Here is a 27962-nt window from a genome sequence, read left to right on the forward strand (position 1 = left end):
GGTGCGCTTCTCAAACGCCTTGGGGTGGGCTCTACCTACAAGGAAGCGTACGTAGCGAGGGCAGCCGCAGCTGGTGCCAGAGCATCTCCTGAAAGGGGCTCCTCCAGGCCCACTTTCCTTGCAGGGAGGAGGAAAGCCGGGATTCCTCTCCACTCCTCGGCCGTGACCCGCAGAGCTGTCGAGGGAGGACCGGCCCAGGCCAAAGTCACGCTGCAGAGCTTCCCAGGCGAAACAGCTGCAGTCAGGTTTTGAGCCAGCACAACCAACCCGGCTTTCCGTTTCCCGTTGAAGGAATTCAAATGTTGTATCACTCCCTTTCCCAGCCGTTTGTACCTTGCCTTAAAAGTGGCAAGTGCGTTCAGGGACTTTCAGAACACGCTGCCCAAAGTTTGGCTGCTGAAAAGGCTAGTTTTGCAGGGAAAAGAAAGAAAGGGTTTGGGGTAAAAAGCAAGCATGGTTTCCTGAACTTCAAAAGAAGGCATGGATGCCATAGCAAAATGCGAGTATCACCGTCATTAAAAAGCTCATAACCCAGCCTAAAATTCCAGGTAACAACACAGCAATCCTTTTCACCTGTCTGATTGCAGCAGCAAAAAACTCTCACTTGGCAGAGAAAGGCCAAGTTAAAATGATCTTTATAATGATCTGTACAAAATATCCTTTAAGAAGATAAAAAGGTTCCCTTTCTCTGTCTTCTCCATTCACTTCCCATTCCTTCAAAACAGAAGCTAGGATAGACTGTTCCTGGCATGGGAGGCTTACTTGGGGGATTCCCTGGCTTGAACTCAGCAAATCTTGGATATCAATTTCAATCCCTTTCGGGAAGATTTCACTTTCCTGGGAAAGGCAAACCTGCCTCAGGTTCCCGGCTTTTCACGCTCCCAGCCAGGGAAAAACCCTTGAGGCGACTGGGGGGGCCTCCACTTTCCTCCCGGTGGCCCTGAGTGGAGCCCGCCCGGGGAAAGGCTTGCGGGCGCCCCAACGGGAGAGAACCTCGAGGGGGCGCCCGGCTGGAGGCGCCCGGCGGCCATTGCGCGGGAGGAGCAGCTCCGGCGCCATTTCTGCAGGGCGGGAGGCGGCGGGCCCAGACTTGCATGAGTGACAGGCCTGCCGCTCAGTCGGAGGGAGCCGACTAATCCGGCCACGGTTGGCCGCCCAATCACAGGGAGGGGGAGGGACCCTGGGGGCGGGAGATGTTTTACCTCAGGGCTCGCCTCGCGCGCCTGTCTCTTGATCGGGGCGGCTGCGGGGGGTGGCCTCGGGCCTAGTTTGTCCCCGTTGTTTATTTCTTCCCCCCTCCGCCGGTTTACGCACCTAGGGTCCCTCTCCGCCCTGATAGACCCGTTGCTCAACGCCTCGGAGTCAGTCTGGGACCTGCCTGGGCGGAGGGAGCGGGCCGGGCCGGGCCTTGTGCCTGACTCCGTCCGGGAACTCCGCTCCCCCTGTCCCGCTCCGGGACCCGCAGCCCTTTGTCCACCGAGGCATCCGTGCTCCTGCCAGCAGGAAGCCCTGGGCAGATCCAGCCACCGAACTCTACAACTGCCCTCCTCAGGGATGGGCCCCTCGATCTGGGGAACGTGGCCCTGAAGCCCTTTCTCGTCCTCCCCTTGTGGCAAAATCCACCTAAAGTAGAAGAATCAGGAACTGAGGCGGTGTGAGAAGCTGATCACCCGAATCGAGTGACCGATCGATCATACTTTAACCCCTCTGGAAAGAGTTCTCGATCGTTTTCTCTGGAGGACACTCGGTGGCTGCCTCTTGACTTTATTATTCCCACGGCCACTGGGGTGAAATAAATTGTTATTCACTTTGTTTTTGTAAAATAAATAAGGTCACGGTGTACTGTGTCGTGCGTTGTTGCTCATCTGAGGTTGTCTTTCCTGATTTTAAGACCTGCCAAGGACCAGGCGATTCTTACGATGTCCTGATACGTAAAACCACGGAACTCAAGGCACTTCCTTTTTCACACGACGGTAAAACACTGAAGAAACCCTTCCAAATACGCTAAAACATCTGAAACATACACAATACACAAAGGAGTATTGTGAATTTAACCCGAAACGCCGTACTTCGCTCGAAGTTTCAACATAATCTCGAATTCTTAATCTACAGTAGACTCTCCGTGAACAAGCAACCGACACAAAGATCGGACTGGAAAGTAACCGGCACTCTCAAGCAACCGGTAAAAAAAGGAAAAAATCTCTCTCTGCTGCCATCTAGTGGCTATTAGGGTTTAACAGAGTAACTCTCAAGCAACCAAAAGCTACGTTTATCCGGCATCCACCAGTCCCCACGGGTGCCGGTTAACTGATGTCATGTTCCCGTTCCGATGTTTATAGTTCCTCGTAACGTTTCACATGTCATATCGGCAGTTGCGTGCCTGCCTCGCCACGCCGGTAAATTTCCTTTGTGCTGACTTGTGATCTTCTGGAATGTATGTTTGGGTTATCTCTGCTGTTCAAGGTTACTTTCTCAGGCCGATTCTAACGGTTGCTAGCGTCTGGGGTGGGTGGTTGCTATGCTAGCCTGAGGGGAGGGTTCGCAACGGGAGCAAGGCTTTTTAAGTTTGCATTTGGCGCGCTTTTGCTCATTCTCAGCTGTCTTCGTACTTTGCATCCTATTCATTCAATAAATTAGTTTTCTCTAGTAATTACTGATGAGACTCCTTTTATTGGAATAGGCAATCATTACAACTGAGTCGACTTCCATAGGAGTTGTCCGTAAAGCAGGACGTTCTTAAGCCGGGGACCTGCTGGACGCTGCCCCGCCTGTCTTTCAGGGCCACTTCACGTGGTATTCTCCTCCTGACCCGAGTGGGAGAGAGAGGTGGTGCTTCCAGGACCTGGGACCTCACAGCTGAGTAAAATTCAACGTTTTACTCACCAGCAAGGCCCCAGGTTATGGAAGCACTACATTACTCTCCCGCTGGGGTTAGGAGGAGAATGGAAAAAATGGAACAACGTAGAGAGTAAGGAAGATGACCTTGACAGAAACATGCGACAGCCGCTACCTAGGCCAAAGGGACTGAAGCCTTTTTTAAGTCTTGAGAAACAAGACACTGTTCGGAAGCGGCTCGGGCAGATGCCTCCCTGATTCGCTGGAGCACGAGGAGGGCGGGAGGTTCAGCAGAAACAGGCTTGCGGATTCCGTTGTTAGAGCCGACCTCCACGAAGGCAGTGTTAGCCCTTCTGTGGAGTTCATTTCCTGGCCTGGCGTACCCAGCGTGGCTGACAAGTTCTATAATGCAACCCTCTGGCCACACAGCCTACAGGGGCGTGATTAGAGATTTCCTTCCTTCCGTGGGAGATACGCCACCTGAAACAAAATCTAAAGTTATTTTTAAAGAGAGCAATATCAAGCCAATGCTTTACAATACAGCCAATGCTGAACAGAAAAACCTAAGAGCAAACTGAATGCTCCAGTTAAACCACAGCATGGTGCCATCTGTTACAAATTGCTCATGGACGGCTCCAAGTTCTTTCTGCCTTGGGCCGGCCACTTCTCTGTCTCCTGAAGTTCTGGCTCAAGCTGAATGAACGAACGATACTTTATTATGGTCTTGGACCAAAGCAGACACAACAGAACAAACAGAAAAACTTCAAAACCCTGTGGTATGTGTTACCTTTTATGATTAATTACTAATAATATATTAGTTACTGGCCCTCTTATACCGAGGGATGTGGTAAATTCTTCTACCAAGTCTCCGTATCTGCCCAGATTTTATTTGTATTTATTTATTATTAAATTTATGCATCACCCATTTCACTACGAAAGTGACTCTTTACAAATTAGTCATAAAAAACACTATAAAAATACAAAAGAATACAGAAGATAGAAAGGAGGAGGAAGACCAAAAGGCGGAGAGAGCATCTTTAAGCCACCAACCACCCCCAGGGCTGCCCACGGCTCTTGGATCCCCAAGCTAGGTGGCAGTGGGGAGGGAGAATTTTACCAGCATCCTTCTTATAAGGACTGTATGTGTTCAGCCAACTGTGTAAGCTGTAATGGTCAAGGAAAATAACAGCTTCCTTGTCTCAAGAGCCCCAAGGCTCTCCTGGGGGATAAGGATGCCTAAGAATCAGTTGGAATATGAGGGAGGCTGGCAAGTGCATGATAGGTATAAGTTGGGAGATGGCACAAAAGGAAGATAAGGGAAGGGAATAACCAGCAGAAACCGGTAGAAGGTAATACCAGAATGCAAGCATGCGCACGTGGGGGATATCTTGTCCGAAAGTAACCAGACAGGTAATTGTAAGGTTAAATTCTCCTCCCACCATTAGATCGTTCCACTCCCAAAGGAGGGGCCAAGATGGAATTTTACTCCTGAAGGGGGGCAGAATCCCTAAATGGTGATGGGTGTACATGTAGTGTATAGTTAACCTAGAGAACACAGAGGTATGCATGCCGATGTACCCGGTGACAGAAATTGCAAACATCAACTTTCTTACTGGTTCACACTTCTTTCCGGGAAAGACAGGAACTGTAACAAGCAACACCGTCCAATACCAGTTAGACAGCATCACTGGGAGAGGGAAATTCAAGATGACTTCCAGCCATCAAAAAAGCAGCATTAGGAAAGGCGGGATTGGTCAGATGCTCCTCCCCATTTCAGCTCAAGAGTGCAAAGAGAACCACTCACAAATGTACTGGATGATATTTTATTTTATGCAAAGTTCTGACATGAGCATCCAACTCATCTACTTATAAGCCAAATCCCACTGGGTTTATCTCAGCTTACTCCTGTGTAAATGTGCATTAAGACTGCAAATGCCGTCCTATTCAGTTCAGAGGTGTGCATCTGTTAATGGGGACAACAGTGCACTACATTAAATTCAGAAAGGCATTTGTTGAGGTTGTTATTAATTTTTTACCCCCATTGTCTCCAGTCTGGCGAGTGAGGATGCAAGACAGTTGACCCATTCCCAGAGGATTCCCTGTGTTACTTAAAAGCCTCAGTCAATTCTTCTGTTTTCTAATGTAATTCCTTTACAACGGTTAGCAGGAAGATCTGTTTTCTTTCCAATATATATTCAACAACATTCCTGTGGGAAAAAGCATAATGTAGCAATTGAGAGGTATAATTCAAACTGTCGGTGAAAAAAATAATGTGCAGAGCAGTATCTATGGACAGATGCGAACTTCAGCTCACAGGTTTGCATTCTATGTATCTTTGGAATCGGAGAACAGCCAGGACCTTCATACACTTAAAAATCCCATTTGTTGCTCCTTAGAATGTGTGACCCCGCAAAATTCAGTAGTGTCACAGATGGACCAATCCACCTAAGGACACTTTGAGTGAAGAAAGGCCACCTTCAGTATTTGATGACATAAAATCCCATTGTTTATAGCTTGCAACAATGAGAGGAACAATCATCATTCAGACATATATAAAACCTTTTGACTGCTTAAATGCTGCACACATTGACACCATCATTTCCCTCTCTTCTTCCCTTTTCTTGCATACTTTGCCTTTTTAAACTGTGAGCGTGAGAAGGCGATAAAAATAACCTTAGGGTGATCCGCTTAACCCCGCTAACCATTTCTAGTTAATTCTAGTAGATCAACAGCCCCTTCTTACAATATAGAAAAAAAAATCTAAGCTTAAATGTCTCCTATTCATCCAGAAAAGAGCATCAACACTTACATTCCCAAAGTGGGGGGAAATGATACTTTTCACCCCGCAGCCCTTGCCAGAATCTTCAATCCTGCAAGGAAAAACAATTGTTCTTGAGTTAGCAACCAGCCGAGTACTCTCATGCGCTGGCACTAAAAAGTCTGAAATTCAGAAATTGTTCTCCTTCCCTTCTTCTTTTATTGCCGAAGAGAGTCCACAGTGGGCATTTTCAATTTCGTTTCTATACTGCAAAACAAAAGTGGAATCATGCATATATAGGGATGCTCCACAACCTTGTATACAGGAATTGGCACCATACAGCAGGGATGGGACTATTGACTTAATTTCCTTACAGGGGAATCAATTCAAGTATTGATCAGCTAGCCCAGCCTACAAGTATGTGTGAGCTGCCCCCGGATGGGATGTGTAGTCTGAAGCTTCCAAACTCCTTGGTCAGTGTTCTGATTGCTGTACACAATTCATCTGGACCAAGAGGGACATTTTCAAGGCTGACATTATCTCTGGAAAGGCAGTATTGTGAAAACGGTGTTGGCTCTGCTCAGGGCATGTTTCTAATCATGATTTATCAGGTGAAACACGGACAGAACATGCAGCTCATCATGGCAGACTACCTAAAATCCTATTAATATTTCCAAGTCAAAAAAGGGGCCAGCAGAAGTCAAGATACCTTTCCCCTCATCATCGTACGAAAATATACCAAACTCCCCAGAGAGTGAGTTATCCAAGGCATTTCCAGAATTCCTGAGTTCATCTTGCGATGTGGCTGCTCACCTGCAGCGCCCAAGCTCTAGAGAAGAGATCAGAGATTAGAAAACACCTTCACTTATTTAGACAGAGGCGCCTGCTGAATCTGATGCTGTCAAAAGTGACAACGTGGCCACTTTGTCGTAAGCTCTGCCCTTACGTACACTTCTGCAGCGTCACAATGCATGTGCAAAGCAGGTGGCGTTGATAGCACCACACTGGTTTTGTCATTTCCACCCCTACCTCAGACCTACTACCGTACATAAATATACTGCAGCATGTGGAACTTACTTGATGAAAAACTAGAAAGTAATTCTTATTTTATCCTCCCCTGCTCCCCCTCCAAAGGGTGGATTATGTTAGGCTAGAAAGCCACAGCTTGAATGCATTCCTCGTACCCATTTATTTGCACTTTCCATTTAAAACAAATGGAATTTTGGAATTTCTGATCAAAAAGGGCTTGCACAGTATTATATATATATATGTTTTTAAAGCAAGCAATCTTTGTATGCCTTTCCACATTTCACAAGACTGTTTTCTGCATTCAGCAATACCATGGTTAAAAAAAGACGGTTCTTTCAACATAAACTGAAGGGGCTATTCTCATTCAGGCGAGTTCTCTAGACCAGCATAGCACAGGGTAGGCTCTTTCCATACGGTTCCCAAAATTCGAAGCAGGGAAATGCCCCTCACCCAAGCCTTACCTCAGCAGACGGGGAGCAAAGCAATCTGGCGTCCAGGCCCAGATGTCGCTACCTTCCCATAGAGACGCCCAGCTGCTCTCCCTAAGGAGAGGCCTCAAGAACAGATTCCCCATTTTCAGTCTGTGAAAAGAAAGGGAAAGGGCTTAAGAGAACACGCAGTTTTCTACCAACACAGAAGCTCTTGGTTCTAATTATAAAGCCTAAAATAGGATGATAAGAACGTAAAACTCAAATTACCGAGTTTCCACATACGGAGACTTTTTGGAGAACGTTACACTATGAACAGGCTTCGTCTGAACCCTAGTAAGACAGAGTGGCTGTGGATTAATGGCACCTCGAGTGCCAGGAATTTCTCATCTTTAGCGCTGGATGGGGTTGCGCTGCCCCAGACAGACCCAGTGTGTAACTTGGGGGTCCTCTTGGACCCACGACTCCTGCTCAAAGAGCAGGTGGCAGTCGTGGTCAGGAGGGCCTTTGCTCAACTCCATATTGGGGGCCAGTTTCGCCCCTTCCTGAACTTAGAGGCCCTTCAAACAGTCACTCATGCCCTGGTCACCTCCCATAGAGACTACTGCAATGCGCTCTACATGGGGCTACCCTTGAGGAGTATCCAGAAGCTTCAGCTGGTTCAGAATACAGCTGCGCGTTCCAAGATTTGCACAGGTAACACCTTTGTTACGTGAGCTGCACTGGGTCCCAGTTTGCTTCCGGGTCCAATTCAAGGTCTTGGCTATTACCTTTAAAGCCCTACACGGCATGGGACCGGGTTACCTGAGGGACCGTCTCATCCCCACCACATCGACCCGCCCCACCCGGTCAGGCAGGGAGGGCATGTTACGGACCCCGCCTGTAGAAGAATTCCATCGAGCGGGGTCTCGGAAGCGGGCCTTCTCTGCTGTAGCTCCCACCCTTTGGAACATCCTCCCCCCAGAGGAGAAACAGGCCCCCTCGCTCCTGGACGTCCGAAAAAGCCTGAAGACCTGGCATGCTGGCTGGGGAATTCTGGGAGTTGAAGTCCACCCATCTTAAAGGGGCCAAGGTGGGGAAACACTGCTATGAAGTCGTGCGTGTGAAAGTATCTGCAATAAATAAAAAATAAGCCCCACTTGCGTTACACTTTACAGAGTTACGCACTGCAGTCAGGGAAGGAGAATCAAGGCGGCTCTTCTGATCTAAAAACTACCAACGCAGCCAGACCACGCCCAAGGCGCCCCGCGGGAAGCGAACCCCTTGGCAATCCTGGCTTAGATTAATACGGACTAATAACCCGAGGACAGTTTAACGGGAACGTCTTCCTGGCAGTTGCTAAAATATGTCCCAGGTTAAAATAGGCCCGGATGGCAAAAGGTAACTAAGATGATTAACGGATTCCGCCTCAGCAAAACAGCGGCGCTTACCTGCAGCTACTGCCGAAAAGCGGAAGCAGGTGGGAGGAGCAGGAAATAAGGAGGTCCGGCTTGCCATTGGTTGAGCAGGCAAGCCAATCACTGCTTTACCTGGAGGCGGGAGGATTTTTTCCCCATCGGATGGGGGAGAGGCTGCTTATGGAAATGTGTTATCCTTGAATAAGATTTCTGTTAGAAATGTATATATAGGAGCGAGACTGGTTACTGCTACAGCTGTAGCTTAGCTCTACGCCACCCTCAGCCTTCGCACCCGTGACTCTCTGCCCTGCTGGCTGGGGAATCCTGGGAGTTGAAGTCCACCCATCTCCAAGGGGCCAAGGCCGAGGAACGCGGCTCTTCGCCATGGCGAGCTGCTGCCCCTTGCTCCCCCCCTCCTGTGCTGGTGAATATGCCTCCCCCAGCCGCACCACCCACCGCGGCCTGCAGAAAGCTGCCCAAGGCCCTTAGCGAGGCGGAGCACCGGATCGGGTGGATCCGCACCTGCACGTTGGTGGTGGCAGCACCGCCGTTTAAGCCCTGTCTTCTGAACGGGGATGTACACACACACACCCACACCCACACACACACACACACACACAGACAGGCTGTCAGATTTTGGACCCTCCCTGGGGATGCGTAGAGGCTCTTCCCAGCTCTTAAGTAGGGGGAGATTGTTTGCACGGCTCTGAGGGTGCCGGTGCTGTCCCTAAACCGGGATAAGCAGCTTGTGGCCCTTCAGGATTTACGAAAGTGGGCAACCCTCCCTTCCTTCCTGTTTTCTCCTACCTAATTCCTTCCTTCCTTTTCTTCTCCTTCCTTCCTTCCTTCCTTCCTATTTTCTTCTACCTAATTCCTTCCTTCCTTCCTTCCATTTTCCTTCCTTCCATTTTCCTTCCTTCCTTCCTTCCTTCCTTCCTTCTTCTACCCAATTCCTTCCTTCCTTCCTGTTTTCTTCTACCTAATTCCTTCCTTCCTTCCTTCCTTCCTTCCTATTTTCTTCTACCTAATTCCTTCCTTCCTTTTCTTCTCCTTCCTTCCTTCCTTCATTCTTTCCTATTTTCTTCTACCTAATTCCTTCCTTCCTTCCTTCCATTTTCCTTCCTTCCATTTTCCTTCCTTCCTTCTTCTACCCAATTCCTTCCTTCCTTCCTTCCTGTTTTCTCCTACCTAATTCCTTCCTTCCTTCCTTCCATTTTCCTTCCTTCCATTTTCCTTCCTTCCTTCCTTCCTTCCTTCCTTCCTTCTTCTACCCAATTCCTTCCTTCCTTCCTGTTTTCTCCTACCTAATTCCTTCCTTCCTTCCTTCCTGTTTTCTTCTACCTAATTCCTTCCTTCCTTTTCTTCTCCTTCCTTCCTTCCTTCCTTCCTTCCTGTTTTCTCCTACCTAATTCCTTCCTTCCTTCCTTCCTTCCTTCCTTCCTATTTTCTTCTACCTAATTCCTTCCTTCCTTTTCTTCTCCTTCCTTCCTTCCTTCCTTCCTTCCTTCCTTCCTTCCTTCCTTCCTTTTTTCTTCTACCTAATTCCTTCCTTTCTTCCTTCCATTTTCCTTCCTTCCATTTTCCTTCCTTCCTTCCTTCCTTCCTTCCTTCCTTCCTTCCTTCTACCCAATTCCTTCCTTCCTTCCTTCCTGTTTTCTCCTAATTCCTTCCTTCCTTTTCTTCTCCCTTCCTTCCTTCCTTCCTTCCTTCCTTCCTTCCTTCCTTCCTTCCTTCCTTCCTTCCTATTTTCTTCTACCTAATTCCTTCCTTCCTTTTCTTCTCCTTCCTTCCTTCCTTCCTTCTTTCCTATTTTCTTCTACCTAATTCCTTCCTTCCTTCCTTCCTTCCTTCCTGTTTTCTCCTACCTAATTCCTTCCTTCCTTCCTTCCTTCCTTCCTTCCTTCCTCTACCCAATTCCTTCCTTCCTTCCTTCCTCCACCTAATTCCTTCCACCCTCACTTCCCTCCCTCCCTCCCTCCCTCCCTCCGACTCAAGGGTGGAGAACGGGACTTCAAACGCACCGAAAGCGATCCACGCACCGGGGCCCTCCTACCACCTGCTGATGGGCTCGTTCGCCGGTGATGCCATTCCCTCCCCGGATGCGATTGGCCGTTCCTGGGTAGGGCTAGCATGGGCAGAGGGAGGGTGCGCCAGCTGCTGCTCCGCGGCTGGGCTCGCCGGGAAGGTGCGCTAGGGAGCGGGCGGGCGTCCTCGCCGGCCGGACCCAGGAGCATCCTGCGCCCTCCGCAGCAGGTAAGCCCCCCGAAGGAGGTCGCTTCCGCGTGTAGCCCGATGGCAGGTTTATCACGAGGACTCCTTCGGAGCAAGGGCCGCCCCAGTCCTCTCCTTCAAGCAGACTGGCTTGCTGGAATGCGCAAGAACTCAGGAGGGAAGGGTTGGGATCTGAGACACGGAAGAGCCTCTGCCTGCCAGGGAGAAAGCGTCTTCTTTTCTATCTACTCGCTTGATTTCTAGCCCATCTTAAGCAAGGCTCCGGGCTGCTTAGATGCAGGCCGGATCGGATTTAACAGTTGCAATGTGTTTCTGCCAGTCGGATTCTTTACTGTGGCTTTCAGAGGCTCCAGACATGGTGCCTGATTTCTTTTGGGAATGCATTAATAGCCTCCTCTTTCATGGTTCTATTTATGAGTCTCATTTATCTGGGAAGTTGCAGGCTTAAGATGGGGGCCTTGGTGTGAACAACATGCAGCTTTATGCACCAGGACATGCTCATGTGCACATATATGGAGGGAAGGGTTTCCTAACCAAACAGGGACCCCAGTATCCATGCTTGAAATACCTGGTTTATGAGGACTGTGGTTTTTACAAAATGGTAAAAAAGAGTAAAAATCCCTTCCCCCTCCTGTGACATTTGGGCAGTGTTGCTCAACCTTGGCCACTTTAAGATGGGTGGACTTCAACTCCCAGAACTCCCCAGCCAGCATGGGAATTCTGGGAGTTGAAGTCCACCCATCTTAAAGTGGCCAGGGTTGAGAAACACTGCATTATGGGCTGAGTTCAGTTCACAAGGTGTTCTAGTTTAGCATGTCTCTCTGCTAGAGTTCCTTCCCCCCAATTCACATTGTAAGAAACATGGCTGAAACCTCACCGTTTTTCATGTGGAAATGTATCCTAACACTTACAATTCCAACTGTTTTGCTCTTTTTGAGTCTGAGAAAGCGTATCTACAAAACGGCTCAGCATTCAAGCATGAAGTAGTTTGGAGATGGTGTTTGACGGAAGAGGGAAATTACATAAAAAGCCTGGAATAAAACTCACATAATAATCAGAGGCATCTGGTACAAGCCACGAGGTCGTGTAGGCCCCTGTAACACCACATGAATGATATCAATCAAATAATTTGTGTAACTACAGGAAAACATTGTGGTGGACTTCAATGATTCTCATTTTTCTTTTGGCCATTTTCTGCCGTTCTTCAATGTACAATACACTGAAACAATGGAGGCACCAGGGTTTGGTCAAAAAAGTCAAGATGGTGGCCACAACAGTACAATTGAAGTGCCATCCCTCGGCACACATTAAATAGGGGCAGAGCTTTGATTGTACCACCATGGCTGCCATCTTGACTTTTTTGACCACAGCTTGCGGACACCTTGCATTAGAACATAGACGAGCCTGGTAGTCCATGTGTGATATTGGCAGCATAGATATTGGCATGCACAATAAATAAATAAGAGATAGGCTGAGTTGTTTTTTTTTTAATCTGTTCAATTGTGTCCGATTCTCTGAGGCTGCCTGGACTAGTCCCTGCAGTTTTTTGGCAAGGTTTTTCAGAAGTGGTTTGCCATTGCCTCCTTCCTAGGGCTGAGAGAGAGCGACTGGCCCAAGTCACCCAGCTGGCTTTGTGCCCAAGGCGGGACTAGAACTCACCATCTCCCAGTTTCTAGCCTGGTGCCTTAACCACGACACCAAATTGGCTCTCAGGCTGAATTTGCTCTATCCTAAATCACAGAAGCAAAGCAAACCAAATAAAATTAAAAATAGTATGCATCTGCTTGGTTTGTAACTGATTTAGTTAAATGTGCTTTGTGAACAAGCCAAAATAACTTAAGTTTTAGCTACGTACCAGGTACGTTAATTCAGATCTGGTGTCTGCATGTAGGTTCTGTACATGTGCTCTTTGGATTAAGATGCAGCCTAAAGTCAGGATGCCTTTCTTGAAACCAGCGCAAGCCTATGTTGGCACGCAGTTGCTTTCGTTTCAGATCAGACTCTTGTGTGAACCATGGTTTAGGGCAGCCTTACATGTGAACTGGCCTACAACAGCTTCTTTGAATACTATTCGAAACCAGTCATCATTTGGTATGCTGTGTGAACCCAGGTTGAGAAGCTGCATCACTTAGGAGGTGACAAGCTCATCGCAACTTCTTGGTTCCCACGGTCAGATCTGTTTGATTTATCAGTGGCTGAAGCTCTGCATATGCTCACTTTCCTGTGACACTGGCAGTATGAACTCCCATCTAGCACTGCAGGGTGATTAGAGCAGTGTTTCTCAGCCTTGGCAACTTAAGATGTGTCAGTTGCTAAGGTTGAGAAACACTGGATTAGAGAAACACATTTTAAAGTTGCCAAGGTTGAGAAACACTGGATTAGAGAAACTACCCCTTTCTTTTCCAAAATGCAAAACATGTGGTATAATTGACTACAGTCCTACACAAATGCACTTGGACACCCATGGATAAAAACATGAGAGCTGCGTGGCAAAGCCTTGCCCTGTTTTCTTGAATCCCAACCGGCAGTCAAAAGTCCCAAAGGAGGGGGCGGCCCACCCCAGTTCGCCTTTGTTAACCCTGTGCAAGGGACTTTGCATGTTCTCTTTGTGATTAATTTCTAAAAACAGAAGGCAACCTGGCTAGAATTACAACCCCAGCTGCACCCAGACACAGGCCCACTTCTGCCAAGACAAAATCTAGTCTTCGTGGACTTAAATTGGAAGTGGATCAGCCAGCTGGAGGGCGAAAATATTCAGGGTCTCCAGCCTTCCAGCTGCAGCAAGGGGCAACGTGCGCAGAGGGGCTGAGCTGGGCACTGTAGAACAGGACGGCAATTTGACCAAACTGGATTCTTTCCCCAGATCTGGAAAGTGCCTGGCTTTAATGCAGATCAAGGCATAAAACAGGTGCAGGAGTTCTCCGTCGGTGGAAAGTTTCAACCGAAGGCGCTCCTGGGTCTGAGCTCAGAGAGAAAATGGATCGACTGAAGGTGCCCCGGACCAAAGAACTGGAGTTTGGGGGCGTATTCGGTAAGGGGGGCAATTGGGATGGGGAGCCGAGAGATTCAATGTCTCCAGTTTCTGGAATTTTACCATCCCTTCTAACCCCTCCTCTTTCAAAAACAGATGACCTTGTTTTCCCTATCTTTATCTGCAGTAACTATTTCTAAGCCATAAAATGGAACCTCTCCAAATTAGGAGCTTTTGCAAATTCTTGGAATATCTAGCTATGGTGTAACTGGTTTGGCTGGTACTAAAATGGGTTAAAGAGAGGAAAGGGGTTGCTACCTTGAGTTAAGAAGTATGCTTGAAGTTAGAAAGCTGGAAGTGAGGAAAATATAAGATGGTGTTCACCCATTCATGCAACAAAGCTAAGTCTGGTTAATTTTAACCTTTTTTGCTGGCTAAATATATTTTTTGTTTGGTTAGTTTATGGGGGAGAGCATGGCGTGCATCCAGGAAATGCAGCTAAATTAAGCACGTGGCTTCTTTTGTCCAGTGCTGAAGCAGAAAGGCAAGCCCAGGAATGAAAAGAGTGTCATAACAGTTGCCGATTTCCCACTTTCACATCTTTAAAAAGAAGCAACCTATCTCTGGTTGAGCTCCATGCACTTTTCTTGGCAAGTACACAGAAGTCATTTGTCACTGCTTGCTTCCAGGATGTCTTTTCAACTTCCCAGTCTAACTTGGGATTTCCTGGTGGTCTCCTATCCAAATATCAACTGGGTTCTACCCTACTTAGCTTCCAAGCCCAGACAGGTTCAGCCAGGCACTGCTGTCTGTTGAGACTTCACACCTTTAACTTCTCATTAATTTGTAAAAATTGGCAACTGATGCTTGAAATTAAACACAATTGCTTGCCAGTAGATGCAAGCAGGGCTGCGGTTATAGAAACACAAGAGCTGAAATGGAATGATACATTGGCAACCTTATAATGAAAACTAAAGCTCTGTAAAAAAAAAAAACCTCAAGAACCCCTAAACGTTTTCAAGGATATATCAATTGTATAGAACTGTAACTGTCATGGCTCCTTCTATCCCCAGGAATCTTGGGAAATGAAGTTTTGCAAAAACACTAACCCTTCTTTCAGAGTTTCCTTGATTCACACAAGAACTAAAGCTTCTGAAAACCAGTGGGGGGAAGTATGGGACCAGCACTAGGGAGACCCCGATTCAAGTCCATCCTTGGCTGCAGAAGCTCCCTTTTAGCTAGTTACTCTCTCTCAGACCAACCTACCTCACAGGGTTGTTGTGACACGGAAACAAAGGGAGCACTATGTAAACAGCCTTTACCTCCTGAAAAAAAAGTGGCATGTAAATCTAACAAATTAATAAATGAAACATTGGAGGTGTCAAAAAGCATTAGATTATAGCAGTGTTTCTCAACCTTGGCCCCTTTAAGATGTGTGGACTTTAATTCCCAGAATTCCCCAGCCAGCATGGCTGGCTAGGGAATTCTGGGAGTTGAAGTCCACACATCTTAAAGGGGCCAAGGTTGAGAAACACTGGATTATAGGATGGAAGCCTATTTTCTAACAGGTCTCCAGTGCTTTTAATACTGGGTAGGGATATTCAACCTGGGAAGCTTTTGCCAATCCCCCCACCCCCCCAAAAAAAGTGCCAACAGGTTTTATACATTTTACTATTTCTGTATTTCAGATGTATTTCAGCCTTTCCACTACTCCTTCCTCCCATTTTTCCCATTCCATCAACCCTGCAAAGTAGGCTGGGTTGAGAAAGAAAGGGACTGGCTCAAAGACCCCCAGGAAGCTCCCACCGCTGAGGTGGGATTTGAACCCAGACCTTCCTGCTTCCAGTTCGGCGCCTTCTCTGCTGGGCCAGCCTGGCTTTGGGGCAGAGAGAGAGGGACCGGCCCAAGGTCCCCGCAGGAGCTTCCGTGGCTGGGAGGGGACTTGACTCTTGGGCAAATGACGTTTATTGAGTACCTTTGGGTAATCTTTGCCTGCCTTTTCGAAAATGGGGAAATTGATACCGGTTGTGCAATCAGGGGTGTCCCCACCTTGGGTGGCTCCAGCCTTCCCTGATTCAGGCCCTTCCTCCTCCTCCTGACCGCCCGTCCTTCTTCTTGCAGGGGCTGCCCTCCTGATTGTCTTGATGCCCGCCACGGTCTTCTACCTGCTGCTGGTCTGCCGGACAGAGCAGGCCAGTGTGCTGACCCTGCCCCTTCCTTTGCCCTCGCTCCGCTCCCTCTGGAGCCCCCCAGACTTCGCCCTGGTCCTGGCTTGGATAGGATTCCAAGCCCTGCTCTACATGCTGCCGATGGGAAAAGTAAGGCCCTTGCCGGGGCACCACGGTTTGCTGTGGCCTCAGTTTTCCTCATCTGTATAATGGGAAGAAGAGCCAGAGGTTGTATGGGACTTTTGAGTATACTACTGGAAGGAGGCAAATGCTTGTGCAGAAACAGACCAGCAAGGAATAAAACAATTGTTTTACTGTTGCAAATAATTGTTAAATTAAATAATAATTGTTGCAAACTGGTGCTGATAAGCTTGGAGGCCTTCCCAGCAGGCAGAAAAAAGGGCAAAAGAGATGATGAATACTGTCCCTGATAAATAGGAGAGTTGGACCATATTACCCAGAGGAAATTATTATTATCATTAGTGTTAGTTAAATTTTTAAAACATTACATAGCGCAGGCACATTTTAACACACCCCTAATTTTTGATGCAAGCTGTTGCTGGGATGTTTATACCTTATATAAGCAGTGAAAACCCACCGTTTCTTTCAAAACAACAATATATTACTTTGCCTTGCCACACAATGGGTTTTATCAGAGAATTTTTCAAGCAAAGCTATAGACCACATCTTATCATGCCATCTATTATCTAGACCAGTGTTTCTCAACCTTAGCAGGTTTAAAATGTGGGGACTTTAATTCCCAGAATTCTGGGAGTTGAAGTCCACACATCTCAAAGTTGCCAAGATTGAGAAACACTGATCTAGATATTTCCGTTGTGAAATCCTTTGATTTTTAAGTGCCCGACTGAATGGACATTTATTTCTGTTCTGACAGAAGGGACTTCCCTTTGCAGACAAAGATGTTACGAAAACAATTCCTGAATCTTTCTTTTTCAACAGCTCACAGAAGGGATCATTCTTCGGGACAAGAGTCGGCTGCAATATTGCATTAATGGTAGGTATCTCTGGCAAATTGAAAGGGATGGTAAAACAGAGGAAGCAGATGGGGTGGGGGGGCAAGTGGAGGAGAAAGAATTGTCAGTGAATGGCTATCGCATCAGTTCCTAAAAAAGTTTTTTTAGGCAATTTAATTTAGAAATATACTTTGGAAGTAAACTTTATTTAATATTTATTTATATAACCAGTCTTTTTATAATAACTTCTATTTCCTCTGTTTAAATAGTAATGTATTGCTATTAATATGTTAAAAAAAACTAATCCATTCATTCATGTCTGATTCTTGGAGACTGCCTGGACAAGTCTCTGCAGGGCCAGGATTTTTCAGAAGTGGTTTGCCATTGCCTCCTTCCTAGGGCTGATGGAGAGTGACTGGCCCAAGGTACCCCAGGTGGCTTCATGGCCAAGGTGGGACTAGAACTCAAGATCTCGAGGTTTCTAGCCTGGTGCCTTCACTACTACACCAAACAGGCTCTCTAATATATTAAATATTAATGCTCAAATATCACTACAAAACTTTTAAAAGAAGCGATGGGAAGAAAATAGGTGAGGGAGAAAATTAAAAATAAAACACCAGTCACATTATAATTAAAGCATTCAGTAAAATTATTTTTAAAAGCAGCGTGGGGAAAGAAAAATAACTAAGCAAAACATTTATATTAAAAATGTAGTATGGAATACTTAAATGAGGTGGCAGAGGTTGGGTTTAAACTTCATTCAAATGCAACATTCACACAAGAAGGAAAGAAATGGGTGAGGGCAAAGGAACCTAGATTTGGTTTATATTGAAGTATTTTTAAAAAGCCATTTCAATTAAATAATGCTACTGCTAAGAGAGAGCCAGTTTGGTGTCGTGGTTAAGGCACCAGGCTAGAAACTGGAAGGCTGCGAGTTCTAGTCCTGCCTTAGGCACAAAGCCAGCTGGATGACCCTGGGCCAGTCACTCTCTCTCAGCCCTAGGAATGAGGCAATGGCAAACCACTCCTGAAAATCCTTGCCAAGAAAACCACAGGGACTAGTCCAGGCAGTCTCCGTGAATCGGACATGATTGGACCAATTAAAACAAAAACCTGCTAAGAGGCAAATGCCACCTTGGGGTGCTAGACAGGGTTCCCCTCAGTTCAAAAAGGACAGTGACAAATGGGAATGAGGTCAGAGGATGAACACCAAGATGGTGAGGGTGATTTGGGCCTTGGCCCCATTTTGGGGTGCAGTGGGGGCCTGGACAGTCCCCCGTTGCCTCCTGTTCTCACCCCACCTCCTGAATGAAGTTTCTCAGACCAAGCTTTGTAAAGGAAACAGGCTGGCTGCCAAGCCAGGCTGGACCCCTGGCATGTTCCTTTGCAAGAAAGGGCTCCCGCGGGGGTGAGAATGCGCCTTCCAGCCAAGGGGTGTTTTGTGATTGATGTTCTGTGACTGCGCCCAGCGCAGGCTCTCAAGCTTCCCAATATCCTCCTGAACCGTCACTTTTGCCTATTCCAGCTTTTGGAGTTCCCCGAGATAACCACGGTGCTGTTGGTCTCCTCTCGTGATGCAAATCCCCCTCCCTCCTCCTTTATTTTGGGTAGGTTCCCACGCCATGTTGGTCACAGCCCTGATGGTGGGTGCTGGACTGGCCGTGGGGCTGCGCCTGAGTTACATCTACGACCACCTCCTGCAACTTGCGTTCGCGGCGACCGTCATTGCCTTCGGCCTCAGCGTCCTCCTCTATTTTAAAGGCTTGCTGGCCCCAGAGACGGCCCTGGCTCCCGGCGGGAATTCAGGTGAGGGTTTCCCAAACCCAGGAAAGCTCAATGTGGGCGGTGGGACGAGCCAGTGCCCAGAGGAGGCATCCCCAACCCCTTTGCACCCCTCTTCAGCCTTGTTTGCCCACCACTCTGAGACCGATTAGCCTTTGGGGTTCATTCCTTGCTCCTTTGGCTTAGCATCCTTTGCGAACCCCTCCAGCCCAGAGTTTCAAGAAAGGCGTTTTCTGACAAGTCTTGGCAAACTGTTAATTTTTGGAGAGCCCCTTTTTCCTGTCAACTGGCATGCCGAGGACTGTGGCATTGCCTCTGGCTGGATTTACAAGGGGTTCTGGGGAAGTTCTGTGGCGCGGAACTGGGGTATTCAGGCTAACCTTTGGAATTTCCCATCAGCATGGCTGATAGCGATCTCTGGGAAAGGCACTTTGAGCAGGGTTCCTGGAAAGTAAGATAGGAACAAAGCCCATGATCACCCAGGAAGCTCCTAAGGTTTCAGGGAAAGTTTCTCCTTTTCTTCCCTCCTGTAGGAAACCCCATTTATGACTTCTTCATGGGCCATGAGCTGAACCCACGCATCGGTGACTTTGATCTCAAATTTTTCTGTGAGTTGCGCCCAGGTCTCCTTGGTTGGGTAAGCATCGCTGTGCTGGTGATGATGAGAACAAAGCAGGACATCCTGCCCCAGATAGTGAAAGAGGCACGTTTGGGAAGGTGTGGCTGCTTCACTTCTCTCCTTGGCTGGAATTTGCAACACTTCACTACAGGTAGTCCTTGCTTAATGACCACAAATGGGACTGGAATTTAAGTTGCTAAGCGATATGGTTGTTAAGCGAATCCAGACCCGATTTTTATGACCATTTTTGCAGCGGTTCACATGGTCGTTAAGTGAACCATATGGTCATTAAGTGAATCCCTATTGATTTTGTTTATCAGAAGCTGTCTGTGAAGGTCAAAAATGGTGATCGCGTGGCCACAGGATGCTGCAACCATTGTAAATGCAAGATGGTTGCCAAGTGTCCAAATCATGATCATGTGACTGTGGGGATGCTGTGACAGTCATAAGTCAGTTTTTTCAGCACCGTCGTAACTCCAGTCACTAAACAAACGGTCATTAAGTGAGGACTACCTGTAGTTTCATCAGTTATACCCATTGGCAATACTGTATTCATACAATACCTTGGACCCTCAACAGTCTGTGTTTGCACAACCCACAAAGCAGATGACCAAGATTAAAAAGAAGGGAGGTCAATGTGTTGGGCAGGAGTGCTATCAAGACAGTTCAGTCACTGAGCCAGGACATTGGGTGAAATCGTCATTTGAGTTGATATTGCTTAACTTTTACATCTTTTTTTTCCCCAGCATGGCATTTTTTTTACTGTTGGTTTAATTGATTGTTAGTACTGGTTTCAGCTTTCTGCCAGCCACCCAGAGTCATTTGCCAACGGGGCAGCACAGAAATGATAAATAAATAAAAATAACTAAATGCTAAATTGATTTAATGACTTTTTAAAACATATCCATCCCTCCAGCTCAGGGGATGAGGGAATGAAAAGGTCTGTCCCAGGGGCTGATGTGGACCCGCCCCTTTCTCCATTGCTCCGCCTACTTGCTCCTTATGCTCCTCCCCCTCCCCTGTGTTAAGCAGAGGCTCCAGCTGTCAAAACCTGTAACAGGGTTAAAGGGGTGGCAACAAGGTGGAGAAAAAAGTGAGACATGAACGGGGAAGTTGAAGATGGGTCTGTTTCATCCCTGGCCTGGCTTTCTCCTCCCTCCCCTGCCTCCCCTTAGGCCCTGATCAACATGGCGATGTTAGTGAAAGAGACAGAGCTGAGAGGCAGCCCGTCTTTGGCCATGATCCTGGTTAACGCCTTCCAGCTTCTCTATGTGGTGGATGCCTTCTGGCATGAGGTAGGTTAAACCATGGCCAGCAGGAGTGGCCATGGGGAAGGGGGGTCAAAAAAGTCAAGGAGGCGGCCACAATCATACACAGCTCTTCCCCTTTTGAATGGGATTTCTGTACTGCTGATTTCACCTGGGGGCTGTTAGGCTGGTCTACCCATGTTTTGACGCGCTGTGCAAACCCAGAAAATGGTCACCAGGTTACAAGCGTTGGGTGCCCATCGCAAGATTAAAACCTGGAACTTTCCAAACAGTAAATTCCTCAAAGTTTACAAAGCATAATCCTTTGGGTAGCAATCCTTTGGGCTTGGATCTTGTAGCTTTCAAGAAGCCTGAAGTCCTACATTTTCTTCAGCATTTGGAGGAGAGGCAGAGCTGCGTTTGCAAATGGCCCACCTTTCCATATTACAGCTTTCTGGGTTGCTATGTGGACTAGAAACTTTAACTTTTTCAAAAGAAGTTGTGAACTTGTGATGGCATTTTGTAGGAAGATCCACCAGGCCAAATCTAGCACCTGTAAGCTGGAGGCCTCGGAGAGTCTTTGGGCTTGGAGACTAAGCCCCGTGAAAAACCGTGAAAGGAACTGAGTATGGTTAGCTTAAAGAAGAGAAGGCTAAGGGAAGAACGGATCACAATCTTCCATACCTGATGGGCTGTTACACGGAAGGGGGTGGATTTATTCTCCATAGCGCCCGAGGGTAGGACGAGAACCACCAGGTGGAGCCTCTGCAGAGGAAGATGCAGTCTCGAAATCCGGCAGAATTCCCTGGCCGTGAGAGCCCTTCAGCAGTGGAACAGTGCGGGGGCTCCGTCCCTGGAGGTTTTGAAGCAAAGGTTGGATGGCCATTTGCCTGGGATGGGCTGAGGGCTCCTGCCCTGGGCAGGGAGTTGGACTAGAAGACCACTAAGGTCCCTTCCACCCCGATGATTCTACTATGAATCGCTGTTTTGCCAGCTTATTTTCAGCTTGTGGATCACTGTGTAGGTGCACGCAAGTGTGCAACTTAAGAAGGGGGATTGGGGAACAAGCTGTCCCTTGGAACTTGAGGGAAAGAAAGGTTTCCCCAACCTGGAAATTCCCAGATTATCTTGGCAGCCTATAATAATGGAGGTACAAGGTTGGAGAAGACGGGTTGCACCAGCTGGCTTGACTCACTGCCGAGTGATCTGCAGCCATCTGCGCAGCTGGGTCAGGGCAGAGAAGCCTCTGGCTGAAGCTGACAAATATTTTGCAGGAAGCCGTTCTCACCACGATGGACATCGTCCATGATGGCTTTGGCTTCATGCTGGCTTACGGAGACCTGGCGTGGGTGCCGTTCTTGTACAGCCTCCAGTCATACTTCCTCGTAACCCACCCCCAGAAGCTTAGCCTGCCTCTTGCGGGGGGCATTGTCCTGCTAAATGGTGAGTGGGGCTGCAAACGGGCCCGCTGAGCATGCACAGAATGCTTTCTCCTCCTCCTCCTGGCCAGTGTTGAAAATACGTGCACGCTGGGCTTTCTGTTTCCGTTGTTTATTGATTAGATTGGTGTCCCAGCTTTTGTTCAGGAGTTTAAGGAAGAGCACGTAGCAGTTTGTTCTCCTAAATTTCCTCCCCCACATTAGGTAGGTCGGGCTTGGAGATTGTGACTGGCCCAAAGTCATGCAGGGAGGATCCACACCTGACAGGGGACTAGAATTCCATTACCTTCACTACTAGAGGTAGTCCTCACTTAACAACCACAAATGAAAGCAGAATTTCAGTTGCTCAGCGAAGTGGTCATTTAGCGAATCTGACCCAATTTTACAACTTTTTGCAGCGGTCATTAAGTGAACCACATGGTTGTTAAGCGAGTCATGCAGTTCCCCATTGATTTTGCTTGCCAGAAGCTGGCTGGGAAGGTCAAAAATGGCGATCACGTGAGCGCGGGATGCTGCGATGGTCATAAATGCAAACCAGTTGCCAAGTGCCCAAATCGGGCTCACATGACCGCAGGGACGCTGCAACAGTTTAAGTGTGAGCACCAGTTGTAAGTCGTTTTTTTCAGCACCATCATAAGTCTGAACTGTCACTGAACAAACGGTCATTAAGTGAGGACCACCTGTAATTATCCAGAGCTCTAGCAGAAAAGGAGTAAAAAAATCTTTGGTGGCAAAATGCGGAAACTGGAAAATAAGACAGGCTGTGGTCAAGATTCTTGCTCCGTCAGTCACATTTGACCCCATTTACTGAGCAGCTTCCTTTTACGGTAACTGCAAATCGGTTATTCCTTGAATAATCAGAGTTATGATGATTATTAGGGAACAGATTGAGAAAACGGAATTCCCAGCCTCAAAAAGCGAACACTAAGCACGTCAATGAGCACCTTTTCCTGTTTCCCCAGTTTGTCCCGAGCTCCTGGGCCAGGTACGCACAGCTTCTTGGCCCAGGAGGATGGCTGCCGTCACGTACTTAAGGATTCCCCCCCCTGGCCACAGCAAACGTGTCAGCCGATGCCACTCTCTGGGGGACGTGAGGCCCCTGGCGGCGCATCCCACGCTCTGCATTTATGCGTCTCTGTTGGCACATCCCACCTTGGTGCTGCCCAGAGTGCTACAGCTACAAAATTGCATTGGAGGAGGAACTTCCTGACCTTTTGAGCTGTTGACCCGCGGAACGGGCTGCCACATGAAGTGGCGAGTTCTCCTTTGCTGGAGCTCTTCAGACAGAGGCTAGACGGTCACGCATCTAATGGAGCCCGTGCTGAAGAAAACGTTGGACTGGATGACCTCTAGGGTCCCTTCCAACTCTTTGCCACTACAATTCAATACAATAGCCCCGTTCTCTTTTCTCCTGGTACCTGCAGGCCTGGGCTATTCCATATTCCGTGGTGCCAACTCGCAGAAAAACACCTTCCGCCGGAATCCCGCGGATCCCAGAGTGGCTGGTTTGTAACACGAGAAATTTCAGTTTATGGGGTGGGTCCACATGATCTACTTAACCAGCTGCAGAACTTGGCAGGTGCATTTACACAACATGGTAGGCCTGCTTGCTTTTAACCTAGGCTATTGAGGAGATGTTTTGCAGGAGGCGGCCTTCGCACGTGGCGAGAACCCGGCCGTTCGGTCAGGTTGCAATTCAGCTTGTGCAACCCCAAAAAGCTTCAGTTAAGCCAGCCAAGCGCTTGCAGTGTGCAAATGAATCCCTGATACAGTGGAGTAGGGTGCCCTCGGCTTTCACAATCGAGTCCCTTTGGGGGGGCTCTATGTTTCTTTTTGATGCATCAGTTTCATTGATTATTGCATGCATCCTTCCATTTTTTATGGGAACGTCTTACATGCCCTACACATTTTTGGAAAGGAACAGGGTTGGCTGGCTTCAGGCTGATATCTGGAGGTGTGCCCAGCTGTCTAGGGAAAAGGGCCATACTGGAAGACAGGAAAGAAAGTGTGGCTGGGGATGTGGGATGGGCGACAGTGACTTAGGAAGCATCCTCACCACTTGTCTTTCAGCTGGTACCCCCCACCCCTGCGGTGGCCATTTTGTGACAGCATGTTGCCAGCCGTCTGAACATGCCCACTGCCCCGAGTTTGGGGTTTACATGAAATGCCACTTTCGCTTTAAAAATTCGCTTTAAAAGTGTTCAGTGCCCTCAAACCACTGTTGTGTTTGACAAGTTGGCGTTCCAACGTTCTGAATTGTTAAGCCATGAGCTCCCCCAGTGTCCATCAGCATCCTGACTAAATTAGGACAGGATCTTCTTTTCCTCCAGGGCTCCGGACAATCCCTACGGCGACTGGACGGCGCCTTCTCGTTTCGGGCTGGTGGGGTTTTGTGCGACACCCCAACTATTTAGGAGACCTCATCATGGCTTTTGCGTGGTCTTTGCCCTGTGGTAAGTGGGAGCCGGCTAGGATGTGCTCCGGTTTTGTTTTTCTGCAGCAAAGTTAAGACGGGCTTCCTTTTTGCTTCTCTGCAGGATTCACTCACATCTTACCTTATTTTTATATCATCTATTTCACCTTGCTGTTGGCTCATCGGGAAGCCAGGGATGAACACCAGTGCCTGAGGAAATATGGGCTGGCATGGCAAGAATATTGCCGCCGTGTCCCCTATCGGATCTTCCCCTATCTCTACTGAATGCTCAAGTGCCCGTCTCCAAATGCTCCCTGGACTTACCTCTGAGCACAATTGTGCTCTGGCCTCATGCCAGTGAGAGAAACGAGACACCAGCATTGCCTGGCAAGCGGGCAGAAGTGTCAGCTGCACATGGCTGTTTCCCCAAACTTCACTCCATCGACATGCTTGGTTTTTTTTCCATGAACTTTCTCCTGCTTCACTTCCCTGCCTGGAAGATATCTTCATCTGATGCCCTTTCAGCTGTCCAGAGTTTGTCCACAATATGAAAAGACCCTGGAAATGAAGACTCTGGAGTTGGAGTAATTTCTATGGAAATAAACTGATTTTTAATGATTTACTGTTTCTAGAGAATGAGAGAAGGGATATCAATGGAACAAGCAAAGCACCTTGGTGATGTTTCTTGATCTTCTAACATTTCACCACGTTTGCTAGTGTTCAATATGAAGGTCTAGCAGCCGAAAATTTTGTAAAGAGATTAAAAGGCCAAGATCCTTCTGCGTCCGTTAAAACCACGAGCCCTATTTATACAAATTAACAAAGCAATACTAACCGGGAGGCTGAAATAATAAAGGAGAACTGGATGTAATTTGGAGTGTCATAAAATGTCACTTTTTGAAAACATGCATTACAGAGATTTTCAAAAAGACATTAAGAACGCTTAACTTTAGTTTTCTTATGGCTTTAACTAAGCTCAGGGCTTTTAAATTGCAGAAAGGTGGAGTCCTTGGTGCTCTCCGAGCTTGGCTGTTTGCTTGCAGACGTTTCACTGCCCAACTAGGCAACATCTTCAGTGCTTGTAGAACCGTCGAATGCTTTTGGGATGGGGTGGGATGGAGGTAACACCCATAGAATGCCAGCTTTTAAAAAAAGAGCGTTTAAAACTCAAATGTGTTTTCTGCTCTTAAATAGCAAATAATGTGATGCGGGGAATAATATGAATATTCTTTGTAATGGGAAATAGCGAGTTGCTTATTTCTAGTTAGTGGAGATGCACGTTTTGAAGAGGATTTCTCTGAGTCACATTGGCAAGAATAACAAATTTATTCAATTTTTGTTTTACTTCTGGTGCAGAGGCACGTCTGTTCATAGAACAACTGAAGGAAGATGAGGGGTTTTCAAGTTCACCCCCCAGGCCATTTAATTACTGGAACAAGGGAGGCAAAATAATGCAGGCAAAGGAATCTTGAGGTGACCCAACATGGAGAGCTGAACTGGATTTGCTCCCTTGGGATCCTCTGGTTGCCTCCAGATTTAAGGAGTTATTGGCTTCTGCAGAGTTTTGAAAGGAGATTGAGCAAGGAAGCATATAAATAAAGGTGATTAAAAACTCAACTGGATCTGGAATACAATTTTTGCAATGTTGCTACTCTGCATTATTTGGAGGGACAGCAGTTATTGTTAAAAGGCACACATCCGTCTCTGAATATTCATTTTAGATGTCCCCCTTTGAAATTAATACTGTAGTTTTGATCCTTAGTGGAAATCTGCCTTCCAAACTGCAAAACAGCCTATTCCTCCACACATTTTAAATTGCTGTTGCTGACCAGCATCCTTCGTATTTGTTGGACCGAAGTTCCCATCAGCTGCTACCAAAAGTCCATTGTGCTGAATGGCCAGACATGAAGGGAGCTTGTCAATGGGGGTTCATTGTTAAGCCTGTTCTCCAGGTTGCTCAGAGTTATCACCCCTTTTATAAGCAGGGGGAGCAGTTTTCAATTCACTGAGGAGGACGAAGAGATTTCACTGCTGACTCCCAAGGAAACGTATTTATGTAAGTTAGCCAGATTAAAAGGAAGCCGGAAACAAAACAGATGGCACGGACCAAGGACATCTGGTTTTGTTTTTTTAATGACAGCCCTCCCGCTCTTACTGCCCAATCCGCGTCCAGTTTGGGGGGAAGGGGTGTGGGGAGAGAAAAACAAGGCTAATCCGTTCCATTCTGGGCCCCGTGTTTGGGCTCCAGCATGGGGAAAACTCTGCTGTGATGCAAAACCAATCCGGTTTCTGGCAGGGTTAGGGTCCCATTCTTCCCCAGGCCCTTTCCTATCCAAAAGTCCAGCCTCCAGCCCTTTGCAGGCATGTCTTCAGTCCAATTCTTCTATCAGAGCCTTTTCAGAAGGGGGGACTTTCCCCCCCCACATCTTCTCTAGTTCCTGGGTGATGACGCCAACCTCCTTGGCTGCCTCCAGATGGGCCTTGTATTCCCTCTGGACTTCCAAGGCCAGCAGGGTGAGCTCCTCCCTGTGTTCCTTCACCCAGGAAAGCAAGAATTCGCACTTCTTCTTGGCCTTGTACATCCTGGGCCGGTCCTCGGAGGCCACCCGCCGCTTCCCTCTGCCAAGCAGCCTGGAAAGGTGAGCGAGGGCAGCCAGGCTGAACCTGCTCTGCTCTGCCTGGCAGGGCCCCATCAAAATCTGGGCCACTGCCACCATCACCCCGGCGTTCCCCAGCGGGCATTCCGGATACCGGCTGCCTGTGACCGCCTGGAGGGCAGCCTGCAGGGCCTCCCCTGTGGAGGAGAAGACCCATGCGGCCCCCAGGGCGGCAGAGAGGTCCAGGACAGTCTCGCAGAATTCGGGCAGCACCTCGGCATCGTCAGCCTCTCCGTGGTACAGCGACAGCGCATATGCATAGCCGTAGAGGACGTTGGGCAGCTGGAAGCGAACCAGGGGGGAGACGGGGCTGCTGCTGAGAGTGCTCAGTGGCGGGATCACCCCTGGCAGGGCGGGCACCGAATTCGAGTCCTGCGCAAGAGGAAGGTTCTGGCCTCCCGCAACGGCCCCTTCATTTGGAAGCTCCAGGCTTTGGGTGGCTCCCCGCTGCTGGTGCTGCAAAGGGCTCTGTGCGTCTGGTGCATCCTGGGCTCCAATCTCCTGGATCAGGGAGGCCCCCCGGCCGCCCACGACCCACCAAGGCTGCCAGGGGGGCAGGATCGCCGAGATCTCCCCGCTGCTCAGCAGCTGCTGGAAAGTCTTGCGCTGCTGAGGGGTCAGCTGGCCCCACAGATCCTCTCCTTGCGGGCCGAGGCCTACATCGGGGTCTGCATCCCCGGGCTCGCGTAGTTCCTGCAGCCGGAGCAGGGCCTCCTCCAGGCGGCGTCGCGCGGCCACATCCCCCCGCTGGCCCTGGAGCCGAAGTTGCCACTCTCGGTTTTGGAAGTCCCGAGCGCAGGAGCCGTGCTCCCGGTAGCAGGGCACGGAGCAGAAGCGGACGTGGCACCGCGGGCAGGTGTACGGGGCGCGCTCGGCCTGGCACAACCCGCAGCCAGGCTCTCCCGAGGCCTCCATCAGCGGAAAGGCACCCGAGCAGCTCCGAGAACGCTCGGGTGTTTCCGGCGAGGGGACTCGCCTTTCCTTCGGCGCAGGCGCTGCCTCGAAAGCGCTTG

The 27962-nt window shown here is 48.4% G+C and overlaps 3 protein-coding genes, 1 long non-coding RNA gene and 2 other non-coding genes across 6 annotated transcripts in view; 1 reads left to right on the forward strand and 5 right to left on the reverse strand.

Moving 5' to 3' along the window:
• The window catches only part of LOC134506888 (pre-mRNA-processing factor 39-like), a 214360-nt gene that overhangs the window by 156470 nt on the left and 29928 nt on the right, over positions 1 to 27962 (reverse strand). The window lies entirely within an intron of this gene.
• Positions 4645 to 7311, reverse strand: LOC134506679 (uncharacterized). Its single transcript, XR_010068825.1, has 4 exons — positions 7084 to 7311; positions 6303 to 6422; positions 5645 to 5705; positions 4645 to 5042 (listed from the first exon to the last, which is right to left on the reverse strand). It is a non-coding gene; the product is annotated as an uncharacterized LOC134506679 (long non-coding RNA).
• Positions 5231 to 5376, reverse strand: LOC134506909 (small nucleolar RNA SNORA79). The gene has a single exon (XR_010068841.1). It is a non-coding gene; the product is annotated as a small nucleolar RNA SNORA79 (small nucleolar RNA).
• On the reverse strand, positions 6167 to 6244 carry LOC134506910 (small nucleolar RNA SNORD126). The gene has a single exon (XR_010068842.1). It is a non-coding gene; the product is annotated as a small nucleolar RNA SNORD126 (small nucleolar RNA).
• On the forward strand, positions 10678 to 25909 carry TM7SF2 (transmembrane 7 superfamily member 2). Its single transcript, XM_063317271.1, has 11 exons — positions 10678 to 10700; positions 13543 to 13710; positions 15772 to 15968; positions 16779 to 16833; positions 18404 to 18598; positions 19108 to 19211; positions 20369 to 20488; positions 21715 to 21883; positions 23304 to 23384; positions 24210 to 24332; positions 24417 to 25909. The coding sequence occupies exons 2-11, from the start codon at positions 13656 to 13658 to the stop codon at positions 24575 to 24577; spliced, it is 1260 nt and encodes a 419-aa protein (XP_063173341.1). The 5' UTR covers positions 10678 to 10700; positions 13543 to 13655; the 3' UTR covers positions 24578 to 25909.
• Positions 25600 to 27892, reverse strand: ZNHIT2 (zinc finger HIT-type containing 2). Its single transcript, XM_063317272.1, has one exon. The coding sequence runs from the start codon at positions 27862 to 27864 to the stop codon at positions 26662 to 26664; it is 1203 nt and encodes a 400-aa protein (XP_063173342.1). The 5' UTR covers positions 27865 to 27892; the 3' UTR covers positions 25600 to 26661.

This window comes from Candoia aspera, chromosome 17 (assembly GCF_035149785.1).
Source record: "Candoia aspera isolate rCanAsp1 chromosome 17, rCanAsp1.hap2, whole genome shotgun sequence".
Classification (NCBI taxonomy): domain Eukaryota; kingdom Metazoa; phylum Chordata; class Lepidosauria; order Squamata; family Boidae; genus Candoia; species Candoia aspera.

Coding starts and splice junctions, on each gene's coding strand:
- ZNHIT2 (XM_063317272.1), bottom strand. CDS start 27,864: ATGGAGGCCTCGGGAGAGCCTGGCTGCGGGTTGTGCCAGGCCGAGCGC.
- TM7SF2 (XM_063317271.1), top strand. CDS start 13,656: ATGGATCGACTGAAGGTGCCCCGGACCAAAGAACTGGAGTTTGGGGGC. Junction 15,969..16,778: donor ACATGCTGCCGATGGGAAAA/GTAAGGCCCTTG, acceptor CTTTTTCAACAG/CTCACAGAAGGGATCATTCT. Junction 21,884..23,303: donor GGGCATTGTCCTGCTAAATG/GTGAGTGGGGCT, acceptor TGGTACCTGCAG/GCCTGGGCTATTCCATATTC.